The 15,004-nt window shown below is 37.2% G+C and overlaps 1 protein-coding gene across 2 annotated transcripts; it reads right to left on the minus strand.

Annotated features, from left to right (window-relative positions):
* Window positions 1–7,663: 7,663 nt before the first annotated feature.
* Window positions 7,664–13,778, minus strand: LOC107807899 (uncharacterized). 2 transcript variants are annotated; one of them, XM_075222541.1, is made up of 5 exons: window positions 13,619–13,778; window positions 10,285–11,946; window positions 9,747–9,853; window positions 9,503–9,649; window positions 7,664–9,426 (listed from the first exon to the last, which is right to left on the minus strand). In XM_075222541.1, exons 2-5 carry the CDS (start codon window positions 11,879–11,881, stop codon window positions 8,623–8,625), a joined length of 2,655 nt encoding a protein of 884 aa, XP_075078642.1. In that variant the 5' UTR covers window positions 11,882–11,946; window positions 13,619–13,778; the 3' UTR covers window positions 7,664–8,622. The 2 variants fall into 2 exon arrangements, with proteins under 2 accessions (XP_075078642.1, XP_016487839.2); XM_016632353.2 differs by lacking the exon at window positions 13,619–13,778 and having other exon boundaries at window positions 10,285–13,038.
* Window positions 13,779–15,004: the final 1,226 nt, after the last annotated feature.

Raw genomic sequence — 15,004 nt, forward strand, 5'->3', positions numbered from 1 at the left:
AACCAAGAAGGCAGTGGTAGATTTTGTTCACTCCCATATCATCTGTAGATTTGGAATCCCAAAGGTGATCATCACGGATAATGGTGCTAATCTTAACAGCAATTTGATGAAAGATGTATGTCAGCAGTTTAAGATTACACACCGTAATTCCACACCATATCGTCCCAAGGCGAATGGAGTAGTTGAAGCAGCCAACAAGAACATCAAGAAGATACTGAGGAAGATGGTAGAAGGATCCAGACAATGGCATGAAAAATTACCATTTGCATTGTTGGGTTATCGCACCACTGTCCGTACTTCGGTAGGGGAAACTCCTTATTTAATGGTATATGGAACTGAAGCAGTAATACCGGCGAAAGTTGAAATTCCATCCCTTCGGATTGTCGCTGAGGCTGAGATTGATTATGACGAGTAGGTCAAAACCCGTTTGGAGCAGTTGAACTTGATTGATGAAAAGAGATTGGCAGTTGTGTGTCATGGCCAGTTATATCAAAAGAGAATGGCGAGATCCTACAACAAGAAGGTGCGCCCCAGAAAATTTGAGGTGGGGCAGCATGTGTTGAAACGAATCCTGCCACATCAGGCCGAAGCAAAAGACAAGTTCGCCCCGAATTGGCAAGGATCATTCATTATAACCAGAGTGTTGCCCCATGGTGCTTTATGTTTAACAGATATCGACGGGAAATGCGTCGACATGGCTATCAATTCTGACGCAGTTAAGAGATATTATGTATGATTTCTTTTGATTGTAATTGTTGTTTGTTTGTGGTTGGCATCTATCGGAGAATGAAATGACGGAGGCAATTCTTTCTTCTATCCAAACACTTTAACCTTTGCTTCCCTTTTTGAGCCTTATTTATTCTTTCATATCCCTCTTTTGGAATCAGAAATTAAATTGAAAGAAAAATAATAAGAGAAAAATAATGATGATAAAGAAAAAAAAGTCACAGGAAAAATAAAGGAAGGGGAACTACGTTTGACCTGATTCCTCAAAGAAGGATACGTAGGCGCCTCACGGCTCGGTCATCGTGTAACATAGTGTGTATACTGTAACATAGTGTGCATAATGTAACATAGTGTAACAAATAAAAATCCCCAAGCAAGAAAAACTGGGGCAAAAGTTTGCATTTATAATTTTGGTAAGAAAGTTTGATTCCAAGAGTTGTACTGTTTTACCCATAAAAATTATTTTGAACTTTTGATATCCCTTTTCCTTTTGGCCATACATAAAAACCCATATTGATGTCCAAGAAAGACTTCCCGATCAGTATTTGAGAAGTGCCAATTCAATGAAAATGGAAGTCGGGAATAACACTCTGATCCCCAGCAAAGAAGAGGATCATAAGCTGGAAATGAATTGATAGCCGAAAAGAATCCCTAGCAAAGAGATTCATATCGACAGCACTCCAATCCCCAGCTGAAAATAAAATAAAATGAGAGAGTCTTATCGGTGAAAACCTTCACAGGCACCATAAGGCGACGGGAGTTGAGAGAAATGAGAGAGTCTTATTAGTGAAAACCCCTCGAAGGGCACTATGAGGCGACAAGACAAGATTGGCGGAAAGGGTCCACATTTGGCAAAGCGTTAAGTACTTGTTTATCCCCAGCAAGATGAGGCCGTCCGAAAGATTGATTGATACGAATAGACTGGGTTGATCAATCCGAAATGCACAACATGATCGTTGGGATTGGTTATATCATTCAGATAAGTTCTTTTCTTTCCTTTTCCCCAATATTTGTTCAGAAAGACTTCTTCTTTTTCTATTTTTTGAAATCATCACTTTTTCATTTCTTGGTTTAAAGACTTTACCTCCCCAGCAGTTTGTTTTTGAAAAGGATTTTCAGAACTTACTACCAGTGGCCAAAATGGGGCAAAACAAAAATGCGAATAGGACAGGCCAAAGATAAGGTAACAAAGTGAAAAGAAGTTTGTTGCAAGACCAGATGATGAATGGGTCTAGATCCCAAGAGGCCTAAATTTCTAGGGGAAGTCGGAGAAAAACAGAAAGAACAACAGTTGAAAAGTTATGGATCAAATTCCAAGAAGATCCCCAACAGATTTCCAAGACACAAGAACAACTCCGACAGATTCTCGACCAAGCTCCACAATGGTTGGACAACACAGAGCGGGGAAGGAAGAGAAAAGAAAAACCATCCCCAGCAAGAATATCAGCCGCAACAAATAATATCATCCTCAGCAAGTTTTATAGCAAAGCAGGGAAAAGAAAAGGGAAAAAACCATCCCCAGTAGAAGTGGCACGACCACTCGCCCCGTTTGAAACAAACAAATTTTTCTTTGATTTAAAGAAGGGAAAGGAAATATTATTGACAGTAGAAAGACAGGGTCACAAAGAAGATTATCAAACTAGGGCAGAAAATTTTCTCTCATTACGAAAATTTTCTTGAAATCAGATAGCCATTTGGTAAAGAGAGAAGATAACACAAGTTTTGAAGGAAGTAAAATCCCCAGCAGTATACGAGAAGAGAGATACAAGTTTTAAAATAAAAGCAATCTTGGAAGAAGCAAGATAACCCAAAGTTTTAAAAGTAATGGCCTTTGAATCAATATCATCCCCATAATTGTTAAAATGAGGAAGATAATTCCCCAGCAGTGTTATTCCTGACAGGTTTCAGGGAAGTGAAAGCACCAGCTTTAAAGGAAGTAGTCTTTGAAGAAGGAAAATGATATATTTGTGAATAAAATATCGGTGTTATCCCCAGTAGTTTACAGAGGAATAAAACACCAGTTTTGAGGGAAGCAGTTGAAAGAAGATGATTCAAGTTAAAGGAGTCAGGAGCCCGCTTGGAGAATGGAGGCTGAATTATTTTAAGAAGTTATTGAAGTCAGGAGCCCGCCTGGAGAATGGAGGTGTTATTTTTAAGAAGTTGTTGGAGTCAGGAGACCGCCTGGAGAATGGAGGCTGAATTATTTTAAGAAGTTATTGAAGTCAGGATCCCACCTGGAGAATGAAGCTGTTATTTTTAAGAAGTGGTTGAAGTTAGGAGCCCGCCTGGAGAATGGAGGTTGTATTATCTTTGAATTGTTGATGAAGTCAGGAGCCCGCCTGGAGAATGGAGGCTGTATTATATTTGAATTGTTGATGAAGTTAGGAGCCCGCCTGGAGAATGGAGGTTGTATTATCTTTTAAAGTCAAGTTGAAGTCAGGAGCCCGCCTGTAGAATAGAGGAGTACATTTCAAGTTGAAGTCAGGAGCCCGCCTGTATAACAGAGGAGTACATTTCAAGTTGAAGTCAGGAGCCCGCCTGTAGAACAGAGGAATACATTTCAAGTTTGAAGTCAGGAGCCCGCCTGTAGAACAGAGGAATACATTTCAAGTTTGAAGTCAGGAACCCGCCTGTAGAATAGAGGAATACACTCAAGTTCAAGTCAGAAGTCAGTAAAGCGGAGGGTTATAACAAAATACCCCAGCATAAATTCCACTACATAAATCAAAAGGAAGACTACTAGTCAGGTCAGAAAGAATGTAGTTCAAGCTTCGAAGAAAAAATAATTCGAAGCTCACAAGAAGGAAGTAATCAGTTCAAGTTCGAGTCAACAGAAGTTAGTCACAATAAAGAAAAAAAATGAATCCAAAATGCAGAAGTCAATAAAAGATGGGGTTGCCCAAGACATGGTCAATGTCACAAGCACTGCATGTCCCGTCTTGATTTTGAAAAAAGCTGAAAAAGATTGAACCAACACCTGTAGCTAACAAGCATCAAGATTCAGATCAGAGTCCGCATGAAGCACCAACTAAAACTCAAGATCAAGTTTCGAAAGACTCATAGATAGGAATCTTGTAACTAGTAGCTGATAGGCTTAGTTAGTCTTTTTTATGTTTTGATTTTTGATGTAATAGCAGGACCGCGGACCTGAACCTCGACGGAACGGAACCTCGATCGGCTCTCCACCTCGGCATACTCTATGTTCTCACTCACCTCCGAACTACACGTGGCCTGATTCCTTTATAGCCAAGGATATGTAGGCAGCTCAGATACCAGAGCTCGGTCACATTCTCTTCATTTCCTTTAGTTTTAGTCTCTCCAAATAAGGGTCGGGTCAAAAACCTGTCTAGTCGTTCTTTGTCGGAAAACTCTTCGTGTTTCCAGTCAAAGAGAGGCAGCTGTAGACGTATGATTTTTTACCCTCCCCAAGAATTTTCACATTTTTAGCGTAAATATTTTATTTAATCTAATATAGTTATTTCAACTATTTTTGACTTCTTTACTTTATTTCGTTACAAAATGAAAAATTACAATATATATTACAAAAAAAAAGAAGAAGTTTAGTTTATGTATTTCTCCTAAATTTGAAAAATACAAAAATAGTACTTTATATTTTATCTTTTTATAAAAAACAAAAATTACAAAAATAGTTTTGTTTTAATTGCCAGTCTTATTTTGATAGTTATTTTGCTTGCGTAGGATTAATTAAATAAGGTCGTGTTTTTATTCTCTGTTACGGGGAAGAAATAATATTTGGGTTCAAACGACCCATTTTTAGGCCCAATACCTACTAACCTACCCTAAAACCTAGACTTATAAATACACCGACTCTTCAAATATTAGAAAGCCATGACTCTTCAGACATTAGAAGAGTCACGACTCTTCGGACACAATAAGAGACACGGACAGGGGGGACCTCTTCAGACTTTGGAGATAAAAAGAGAATACACGGACAAAATTAAGGGGAGATAGATTTTGAAAGAGAGAGACTTTGGAGACCAAAAATGTGGATACTACTCACGTCTTCTTCTTCATTTCAGAGAGGGCACTAACGAAAACCCTACGCTGCCCAAACTCCATCCTCACCAGCGAACTTCCAAACAACCACGACACTACCAATGTCCCCCACCTACTGTCACGCCGGACAGACCCTCAACCAGCAGTGGTGACCGTGGTCCGCCATTGACGAGCAGCAGCGCTGCTGCATCGACCAGTCACGACCCTCATCGTCCACCCAAACCACCCGCCGACGACACTGCCAACGACCCCCACCAGACGAACAGCTGCTGCTGCAGCTTCTTCGACAGTGTTGCTGTTTCATCTCACGACGCACAACAGCCTTACGCTGCCTCGTCGCCCACCAGCAGCTGAGCAGCTCGTCGCTAACCATCGTTAAACGACGCACAGCAGTCCGTCGACCACACTACCAACAACCCGTCGAGGTCGTTGCCAATCTTGGTTCGAGTTTTCCGTTTCCGTTGAGGTCGTCGTTGTTCGCCGAGATTCGGTACGTCGAGGTTGCTATCCGATTTTCTGTTCCGTTGCGGTCATTTCCGGTTAGTATTCTAAGTTGTAATTTTTAATCGATGAAAGGTCTAATTCTTTTCCTTTCTTCTTGCGATTTTGTCTCCTAAATTTGTCGTCTAATGAATGACTTTATGAAATGTTCTCGTGATTGACATTATCGTTTATGTGTTGATGTATTCTTAGTAAATGAATTGCTATGTTTGAATTGTTGTCTTTATTTAGAATATGAAAAAAATGAACTGGTTTAATTTTGAGTTATAGAATATAATATTATGATTAAATCTCATGTTAAACCTTTGGATATATGCCTATCATTTTTTATTCTGAACTAGCATGCTAAGTGGTTATTTTAAATCATAATTGTGTTTCCTTGATTCACTGTGAGCATTTTATCCATAGTACAATGAATGTATTATGTCTTTCGTCATCTCATTATTAATTTAGTACATTGGAATAGTGAGAGTGATTAATGAATTAATGAAAGGTAGATTTGGTTGAATTGGTAGATGTTATTAATCAAGTTTCGTTGATTAGGTGCAATTAATAAATCATTGTGATTACGGGTACGGTTCCCGTGACGTAGTTGTGATGCTTAATTTCTAATTTTTTTGGGGTGCATCTCATGTAACCCGATTATAATGGCTCTAGATAATCTTAGTGAATAAATTAGGATTTCTTTTTTTAGAGACAAATAAAGTAGAGAATCGTAGTTGCTTTTAGGTTTGCCCTTTAAATAATAAATAAGATGAGCCTCGCCAAATAAAATACGCAAATTACGGGGTTCTCAATAGATGGTTATTTTAAATGATTAGATTTCGGGACATGCCGTTTAGCGAATTTTGCGGACTTCCCAAAATAATAATGCGTTAGTATCTTTAGGAGCGTATTTAATAAAGTTATCTCCTTAAACTCGGGTGCATATTTATGTGATCCAAATCCAAATATCAACTAAGTCGAGATGTGTCAACAACCACAGGTGAATTGATGTGACGTGGTTCGAGACACGTTTTCACGATGTTGCAATTCTCTTTAAAATAATGATAATAATAAAAGCGGTAAAAGTTATAATTTGCACATAGGTTCATAATTGTATAAAAATCAGATAATTAGGCCGAATATGACAGTTGAGCGACCGTGCTAGAACCACGAAACTCGGGAATGCCTAACACCTTCTCCCGGGTTAATAGAATTCCTTATCCGAATTTCTGGTACGCTGACTGTTAAACAGAGTCATTCTTTTCCTCGATTCGGGATTAAACTGGTGACTTGGGACACCATAAATCTCCCAAGTGGTGACTCTGAATTTTAATAATAAATCCCGTTTTGATTGTCCTTTAATTGAAAAAACTCCCTCTGCGCCTTGCGGGCGCGGGGTGAAAAAGGAGGTGTGACAATAAGTACAAAGATGGCATAGAAGTATAAAAATTGGAACTTTGAGTAGCAAACTCCATATAAAAAAAATTAAATTGACCCATACATTGCATATAAACATAATTATGGAATAAAGCCCAATTCAGCAAAACCAAATATAAGCATATAAATGTAAAAGAAAAAAAAAATTGACCTGTTGTAGCTTGATTATAAAGCTGTTCAACCATTTGAAGTACTTCATCCGAGCTTACTTTTTCAAGTGATGAAGATGGTGTTTGATTCAATACCTACAAAAAAAAAAACATACTCTTTTTCATAGATCACACCATACAATATAATAAAAATTGCAAAAACAATTGTGAAATATTTAATTAGCAATTGCTACATATGCGATTTCTAAGTCGCATTTGCTATTTGCAATTAAAGGGGATTTTTTTAAATAAGTCAATCGCTTTTATAGAATTATAAATGAGAAGTTAATATTTTTTTAAATAAATTCATATGTAATTATAAGTAAATCCAGAACCTAAATCAAGAATGAGGAAAAATCGAAGCATATTTATCACCGACCATAACAATAAAGTACTTGCATAGAGAAATGTGTGACATTCATGCATGCCAATAAGTTGCTCAATTTCGCATCAGCATGATAAATAACAATAACAATAATAATTACGCCTCAATCTCAAACAAATTAATATCATCTCCTTCATTTAACCTCAATTCATATCAGTCAATGTGATAAAAGGAAAAACAATTCAACCTTGATTATGTAGATTATTTAATTTTATTTTATCACCTTTTTAGTAATACATAACATAATATCATCATATATTATGTCATAAAACTCTATGATGGTATTTAGGATTTTGATTCACTCTAACTCTTATTTTTTACATGCTTATAATAGTAAGTTCCTCGTATATAATATATTTTTTTATTAACAAGAGGGGAATTCTAAAGTCAGTGAGTTTAATGAGCATGATAGGGACGAAGCTAGTAGCTTGGCTACAGGTTGAGACGAATCCAATAGTTTTTGGTCAAACATTGTATTTGTGCTAAAAAAATCATTAAATATGTACAAATATTAAGTTTAAAACCCAATTATTAATGTACTTAAAGTTATCGTTCCAAAATTTAGAACCCATAGGATTGAAATTCTAGCTCCGCCTCGGAGCGTGATCAAATACATATACACGTTGTTCGAGCAAAAAGTAATGAGTTCAACTAAACCTTCAAATCCCCTACATTATACCCAGTCATCCATGTCTGTTAACCTATGCCACCAGATATGGAGGCAGGGACAAATGTAGGCTTTAAGATATGGGTTCGACAGAACCAGTAGTTTTAACCCAAACTACTGATGTCCGAGAAGTGTATCTACACTTTTTGTTGTTGATGAAGTCTGGTGCACTAAGCTCCCGTTATGCGTGAGGTTCGGAAAAGGGTCGGACCACAAAAGTCTATGTATGCAGCCTTACTCTGCATTTCTGCAAGAGGCTATTTCCATGGCTCGAACTCGTGACCTCCTAGTAATCAAATTATCATTAAATGGCATCAAGTAGATGCAAAAGGTAGTACAAAAGAGATGATAATATCAGCTCCATGACAAATGATCACTTAAAGTTCAGGGAGATAACAAAATCCAAAAAATTAACTGCACTAAGCACAAGTTTAAGAAAACTCCAACTGTAAAGGTTAACTAAGCAAAAGGCCTTCAAAGTGTGAGTTGGAGTTGAGATTCCATCAAATTTCGTTCCATATACACCAAAAGACAGTAGCTCGGATCATTCTCCGTATCTTTTTGATGGCTTTGTCAACTCTGCAAAAACTCCAGTATATCGTCATGGATCGACACTACTCGTTCACTTTACAAGTTTAGACGACTTGGCTATACTTATGGATGCAATTCAAAAGAGAGAAAGTACGTCGCAAAAAAGATATTTACATGCTCTTATACTCTGGATTACTAGCCAGCAAATTCATATGAAGGGCGATTTACACAGGCGATCCGGTTATCTTGCTTTTGAAGACTTTCAAGCTTTCTTCAACTCGGGCAATATCGGAATCAGCTAGGTCCTTCATCTCCTCCAGGAGAGAAAACTCAGCTTCCATTTCATCAAGAGTAGTAGACTTTTCAAAAGACTTCCTAGCCAAACTCAATTTTTGCTCCTGGATTGCTTTTCTTTTTGTCTTTGCATCCTTCAATCTTGCCTTCAACTTACTCATTTGGTTTCTGATGGAATCCATTGTACGTTCAAGCTTGTCGTCGTAATCTTTGAGGTTGGTGTAGAGTTCCTGACCTTTTGTGAGCTCATCGACGATGACCACTTTCTTGGCAGCATTCTTATAATAATCCTCTTTGTCCTTCTTAGCTCTACGCCAGGTTGAGGAAATATGCGGAAGGTTCTCTTTGAGTTTCTCCAAGGAAAGCGCTCTCTCAACCGATAAATCTGGTGATTCAGCATATATTGACAGTGCTGCACTTAATGTTGAACAGTTTTCGGGTAGAAGCAAGTCCTGAGAAGGCATGTGCAGTAATCTGTCGATGTCATTTTTTGCTGTGGCGAGCATTTCCACTGACGGTGTAGACTTTTGCGTGGCGGATATCTTGTCATATATGGAAGAAGATTGGCCAGTCGAAAAACTGATAGATCGAGCTCGTTTAATTTGTCCACTAACTCCAGCAAAGAAGTCGTCTAGATTATCAAATTTGACAGGACAATCTAGTGGTTCAATAATATCGGATGTCTTGCTTCTGGTCTTAGCTAATAATGGGGAAACCTTGCATTTTTTGCCTTCCTGAAAAGAAAAAGCTCTCAAACTTAGATGGAGCAATTAGTCCGAATGACACAAGTAATAAGGAGAATTTACATACATTTTCTGCAGTGGAGGAAGAGGTGGAGATTGATGTATCGTCACCAGAAACATGCATGTCGGCCATATTCCTATCTTCATCCGCTGGATTACAACTTGTCGAAGTTGTCCCTGGTAGCGGCGTTTCCATTGCGGATATCTTCATCTTCTGAAAATGGTAAAGCCACAGCGAAGTGAAGGAATCAGGCCAAGCAATCCCCTTACAATCCCAGAGGCCTGTTTAGGGGATGCATGGGAACTTTTACCTTGCATGATATTCCTCTTGTAGATATCTTTTCGGCCGCCTCATACGAGTTCCTTTGTTGTCTGTACTCGTCTTGTTGTACAAAGGATTGTGATGGAATATTACCCCCTGAAAGGCATGAATAAGGAGGCAATACTAGATATCAAATTGCAGAAAATGGAAACCAAAGGTAGAAAAAGACAAGTCGCAGAACATTGAAAAAGGGTAGCCCGGTGCACTAAGTCCGGGAAGGGCCGGACCATAAGGGTCTATGTATGCAGCCTTACCTTGCATTTCTGCAAGAGGCTATATCCATGGCTCGAACCCGTGACCTCCGGGTCACATGGCAGCAACCTTACGAGTTATGCCAAGGCTTCCTTCTAGGGAAAATTATCCGAAAATCAAATATAATGGTATATGTACAAGCCATTGTATTGCAAGCCAGATCATAATGTTTACATATATTTTATGGCGAATCAAATGCCGATGATTCCTCTATTCCTAGGGATACGAGCCAACTAGGAAAATTATGATTCGTTCCATCAAGAAGGGTATCGTACCTTTATAGTTTCTCTTCATATTCTGGCCAAATTTTCCTGCAGACTGAGAATCGCCTTTAATACCAATGGACTTCGGAGCAGCAACTTCTTGCCTGTCAGATGGACTGAGAGGCATATCACACGGTGAGATCTTCCTGAGGACATCGATAGCAGTCTTGTCCCGATTCTTAATATAAGTGGACCACCAGGAATCAAAGAACGTTCTAGAACTTGGATTAATATTAAATGGAACAAATGAGAATTTCCTTTTTAGTTGCGAAAACCTTGATTCAGTTTCTTCGACATTATCTTCCTCCCTTCTGATTGAAAAATCATTGGCTGATCGGTGGAGGGGAACAGCCTGTTTCATGCCAAACTGTCGAGCAAACTGATTTGGAGAATAATGTTCTACCCCACATTTCCACTTCGAAGATTCGTCTAGAACGATACTGTACGGGATGTCTCGAGCAATAAGATAACTAGCCCAAATGTCTTTTAACTCTGTCCTGTTGAGTTTTTGGAAGTAAGGATCAAGTGACCTCTTAAACCACTCAGGTCCAAACTTCCGAGAAGAAAATGGCGTGAATTGGCTGGCTGGTCTATATGAGCATGTGTGAAAGAAAACAAAGTAATGGTTAAATGTTTTAGGTCTCAACACACCTTCAGCCAAGGGAAACCCATAGGTCGGAGCATTACCGTTATCTGAAGTCGAAGGTTGATGTTCGGGAAAGTAAGACTGTAGCCATAACTGCAAGATCCAGAAAGGACCCGTTGCATCGTCAAACTTACCCGTAACGATGTCATGACAGCCATGATATAAATTAGACAACACAAAAGGTGCCAAAGCAAGCTTTTTACCCATAGCAAGAGCAAAAGCCAGTTTCGTACATTGCTCGATCATGGTAATCGAAGAATTACATAACAGATATCTACAAAGCCACATAACCAGAAACGATATATGTTCTTCCTCTGTCACAGACATTGCTCCCATTGACACATCGAGAAATTTGCAGTAAGTTAAGCATTCTTTAATTTTGCCATACTTGGGAAAATCACAGGTCGATTCAGCTATCGCGAGAGGGACACTTACTTCTTCGCCATGCGGCCTAAGTCCTGTCAAGGAAACAATATCTAGTATTGTTGGCCCCATCATACCAAATCTGAAGTGGAAAGAATTTGTCGAGATTGACCAATAGCACAAGGCAGCGTAAATAAGATTTTTATCCTTCGGTATATCAATTTTCGACAACTGAATAGCATCATATATATCAGCTGATTTCCACACCTCCCATTTTGCCTTCTCAACTCTATCTACCCAATCGATCCACGTTCTACTTACATGAGGCCACGACCTCAGAGTCTTACCTTTGAACGAATCAGGTTGCACGCAGTGTAGAAGTAGCTTTTCTCCTTCAGCTAAGGGATAGCGAGGAGAGAGCTCCGGAGGAAGCATAGTCTTAAAACACGGGCCTAATATAAACTTAGATGGCGATCCAGGAATACGAACAAATATCTCGTCAAAAATCAGCTTGCTGTTCGACACCTGCTTTTTCTCGGCCAACCTTTTATTTGACCGGGAAGCTTCAGTACCGAAGCTTCCTACTTTATCTTTTGCCATTTCTAAGTTTTTCTCTGCTGGAGCAAGTTAAGACGAAAAAGATTGTAAACACCTCAGGGAAAAACCTGCAGATGTGATCCGGTAAATTGATTTCTTTAAATTTTTAGTATGATTAACTTCTAGATGAAAACAAGGAAACATATGCTGAAAGCAGTTTAACCAAGACTGGATTCCATAATCTGTTCCTACACTAAACAACCTGATATTATATGCATGTAACAAAAAACAGAAACTGATCTGGTTATTTCCTTAATAACATTGTGAAATTAATTAGTAACCTATGGTCTTAGATTAAACTGACATAGGAAAGAAATTTCCTTATTATCCATATGACAAATTGGCTCTTGCGATAACCATTTATTTAATCTTCCAAATCTTGAAATTCCGCAGTAGATAAATGATTTCATCCGTGTTACCTCATTTATCTAGGAATTTTTAATCCATTTAGCTTTTATTAAATGATTATTCCACTCTCCCAAATGCATCTATGACGATGACCTCCTCTAGTGCTAACCATCGGATATTTTATTGTCTACTCGTAACTATCAAGCCATAAAATTCAATTCAGATGTCAAAGATGGAAAGACGAAAAAAGGAAGAAAAGAGAAAGAGGGAAAATGATGAAACATGGAGTGAAAAATGGACATGAAAAAGGCTAGCATAAGAATGAAATCTCAGTTTCACCAATAGGAAATAATAGCTACTCATGAACTATAGTATTAGAGATTCGAGGTAGATGTTATATAACTAGAGCAAGCATTGAAGCTCCAACAACAACAACATATACAACAACAACATACCCAGTATTATCCCACACCGAAGCATTGAAGCTCCATTTACAAATATACTGTAACCTTCTAGCTCGTTTTAGGTGATTCTTTCTCATTCTTCACTTGCTTTGTTGTTGCTCTTATAGCTATTGTTTCTCCTTGTTTGACACTTAGTGACCAATTTAGAGGACTTTCATTAACTTTCCTTTGATATACGCATGGGCGGAGCTAGGGTGGCGGAAGTAGGTTCATCCGAACCCCCTTCGCCAGAAAATTACACTTTATATACAAGGTGAAAATTTATGTATATATAGTAGATGTTGAATCCTCTTGACTTTTTTAACTCTCTTTTGATATACCGGCATGGGCGGAGTTAGGGTGACGGAAGGGGTTCATCCAAATTCTTCGTTGGAAAGTTATACTGTATATATAAGATGAAAATTATTTCTTGTGTGTGTGTATATATATATATATATATATATTAGAATATCGAATTCCCTTGGCTTTTTCCTATTTTTACTTCTTTATATTTTGAATCCCTTAATAAAAATTTTGGCTCAATTTTTTTCCTGGTTTTTACTCCTCTTTAAAGAGGTTTTCTTATTCTTATTATTTTTTAACATAACAATTTTTCCAAACCAAACAAGGAAAATTAAATTTATTATTCAGCTTTTCCTTCCTTTTCCCCCTCTACTCCAAGAGGAAAAGGAAAAACAGTAAGAGTATATCTATAGAACTACCATATTTGGCAATCTATACTGCAATGAGAGAGCCATTGAACTATAAAGATTGATAAAGATTACAAACCAAACAACAATTTCTATGCATTGTCAAGAAAACCATAGTTTTAATTTGAATTTCACCAAAATATTACTATCTTAAATCAACATGCAATACTTCAACTTAAGTATAACCTTTTAGTGTAAAACAAATATTAGAACAAGAAAAGAAGAAAAATCAACTTTACCATAACTGAAATTGCAGATTCTTGACAATTTGAGCTCTTTTTACTGTATATTTTAAAGTGAGATCATAAACTTGTTACTAGTAGTCACAATAAGAAGAGAAAGCTGACTGCTGGTGGACACGTGTACCTAATGGGGCCAAGTTTTATTGGACTTGGAACAGTGGGCTTATATTGTTTTTACATAGGATCGTTTGACCATAAATTTTGCCAAAATGAATTTGAGTTTTATTTGGCTAACACATATTTAACCATAAATTTTGATTATATTTTGGCAAAATCCCAATAGCTGGTTTTGGGCCAAAATATTATTATTACATTTTTTAAAAAAATTCCAAACTTTTATATTTTATAAAGGAGCCTACCATTTATTATTTTGTAACAATATTGTTTTGTCTTTTCGGTCATCTGATAGTGTATCATGTAGTTCATTATAAAATTGATAATTTTGTACCAAATTTATTTATGTTCAGGACTATGGTTTGCGATTATAATTAATGTTATTGATAATGGTACTGTTGGGTATTTGTGATAGTTTTTAGAACTTGTGGGTATAAGTTATGTTTGATATTTTACCAAAATAAATTTGGGAAATATGTTTTGAAAACTGATGTCCAAACACACTTTTATCTTTAAACCAAACTTCACCTATATCAGATTTTTCAAAACAAATTTGGGAATCTATGGTCAAACGCTAGCTTAATGTCAAGCCCCAAGGCTTTTTGAGAGTCCAACTCAAATGTGGCTGGCAATTTATATATTGAAGAATTAATTAAGTAAAAATGACATTGTATAGCTGCTGTAAAAATAATAGCCGAAAAGTGCATTAAATTTTATATATATTTTGTATATATATATTATGCATGTTATATGCGAAAAGTATACAGATCTATCCACTTTTTCGCCTGCCAGATGTAAATAGTTTCTGGCGCGAGCTAAAAGTGATAATACCCCAAGAATTAATTTAAATAGCGGTTCACTCAACCACTTAAACTAAAATAGTCGAGAATATATGTATATTCATATATAACATTATAAGTGCGTGGGGGTGGGGGGGGGGGGGCAGAGTTTTCCTCTATTCTTTCCACATTTTTTTCGTATTTTATATCTTGAGCTGTCAATATTTGTGTTTTTCCGGTTAATTATATAGTTTTAATATAAGAACAATCTATAAAATACAGCAAAATTATGTTTTCACTCAAAAAATTGTGGACCTGCCTCCAAATATTCACAACGTAATTTCTGAAATTAATTCTCTCAACACCATGCATATCCAAAATTCAAAGGAAAAGAGATATTTCTGCCATATATCAAAAGTGCTTTTAAAACTTGTAGTTTAAATTTGTCATGACCTTCTGTGAGTAAAAACACATTATTAAAGGTAAAATT

The sequence above is a fragment of the Nicotiana tabacum genome, chromosome 10 (assembly GCF_000715075.1).
Source record: "Nicotiana tabacum cultivar K326 chromosome 10, ASM71507v2, whole genome shotgun sequence".
Classification (NCBI taxonomy): domain Eukaryota; kingdom Viridiplantae; phylum Streptophyta; class Magnoliopsida; order Solanales; family Solanaceae; genus Nicotiana; species Nicotiana tabacum.

Coding starts and splice junctions, on each gene's coding strand:
- LOC107807899 (XM_075222541.1), bottom strand. CDS start 11,881: ATGGCAAAAGATAAAGTAGGAAGCTTCGGTACTGAAGCTTCCCGGTCA. Junction 9,854..10,284: donor TATGAAGAGAAACTATAAAG/GTACGATACCCT, acceptor CATGCCTTTCAG/GGGGTAATATTCCATCACAA. Junction 9,650..9,746: donor CAAGAGGAATATCATGCAAG/GTAAAAGTTCCC, acceptor TACCATTTTCAG/AAGATGAAGATATCCGCAAT.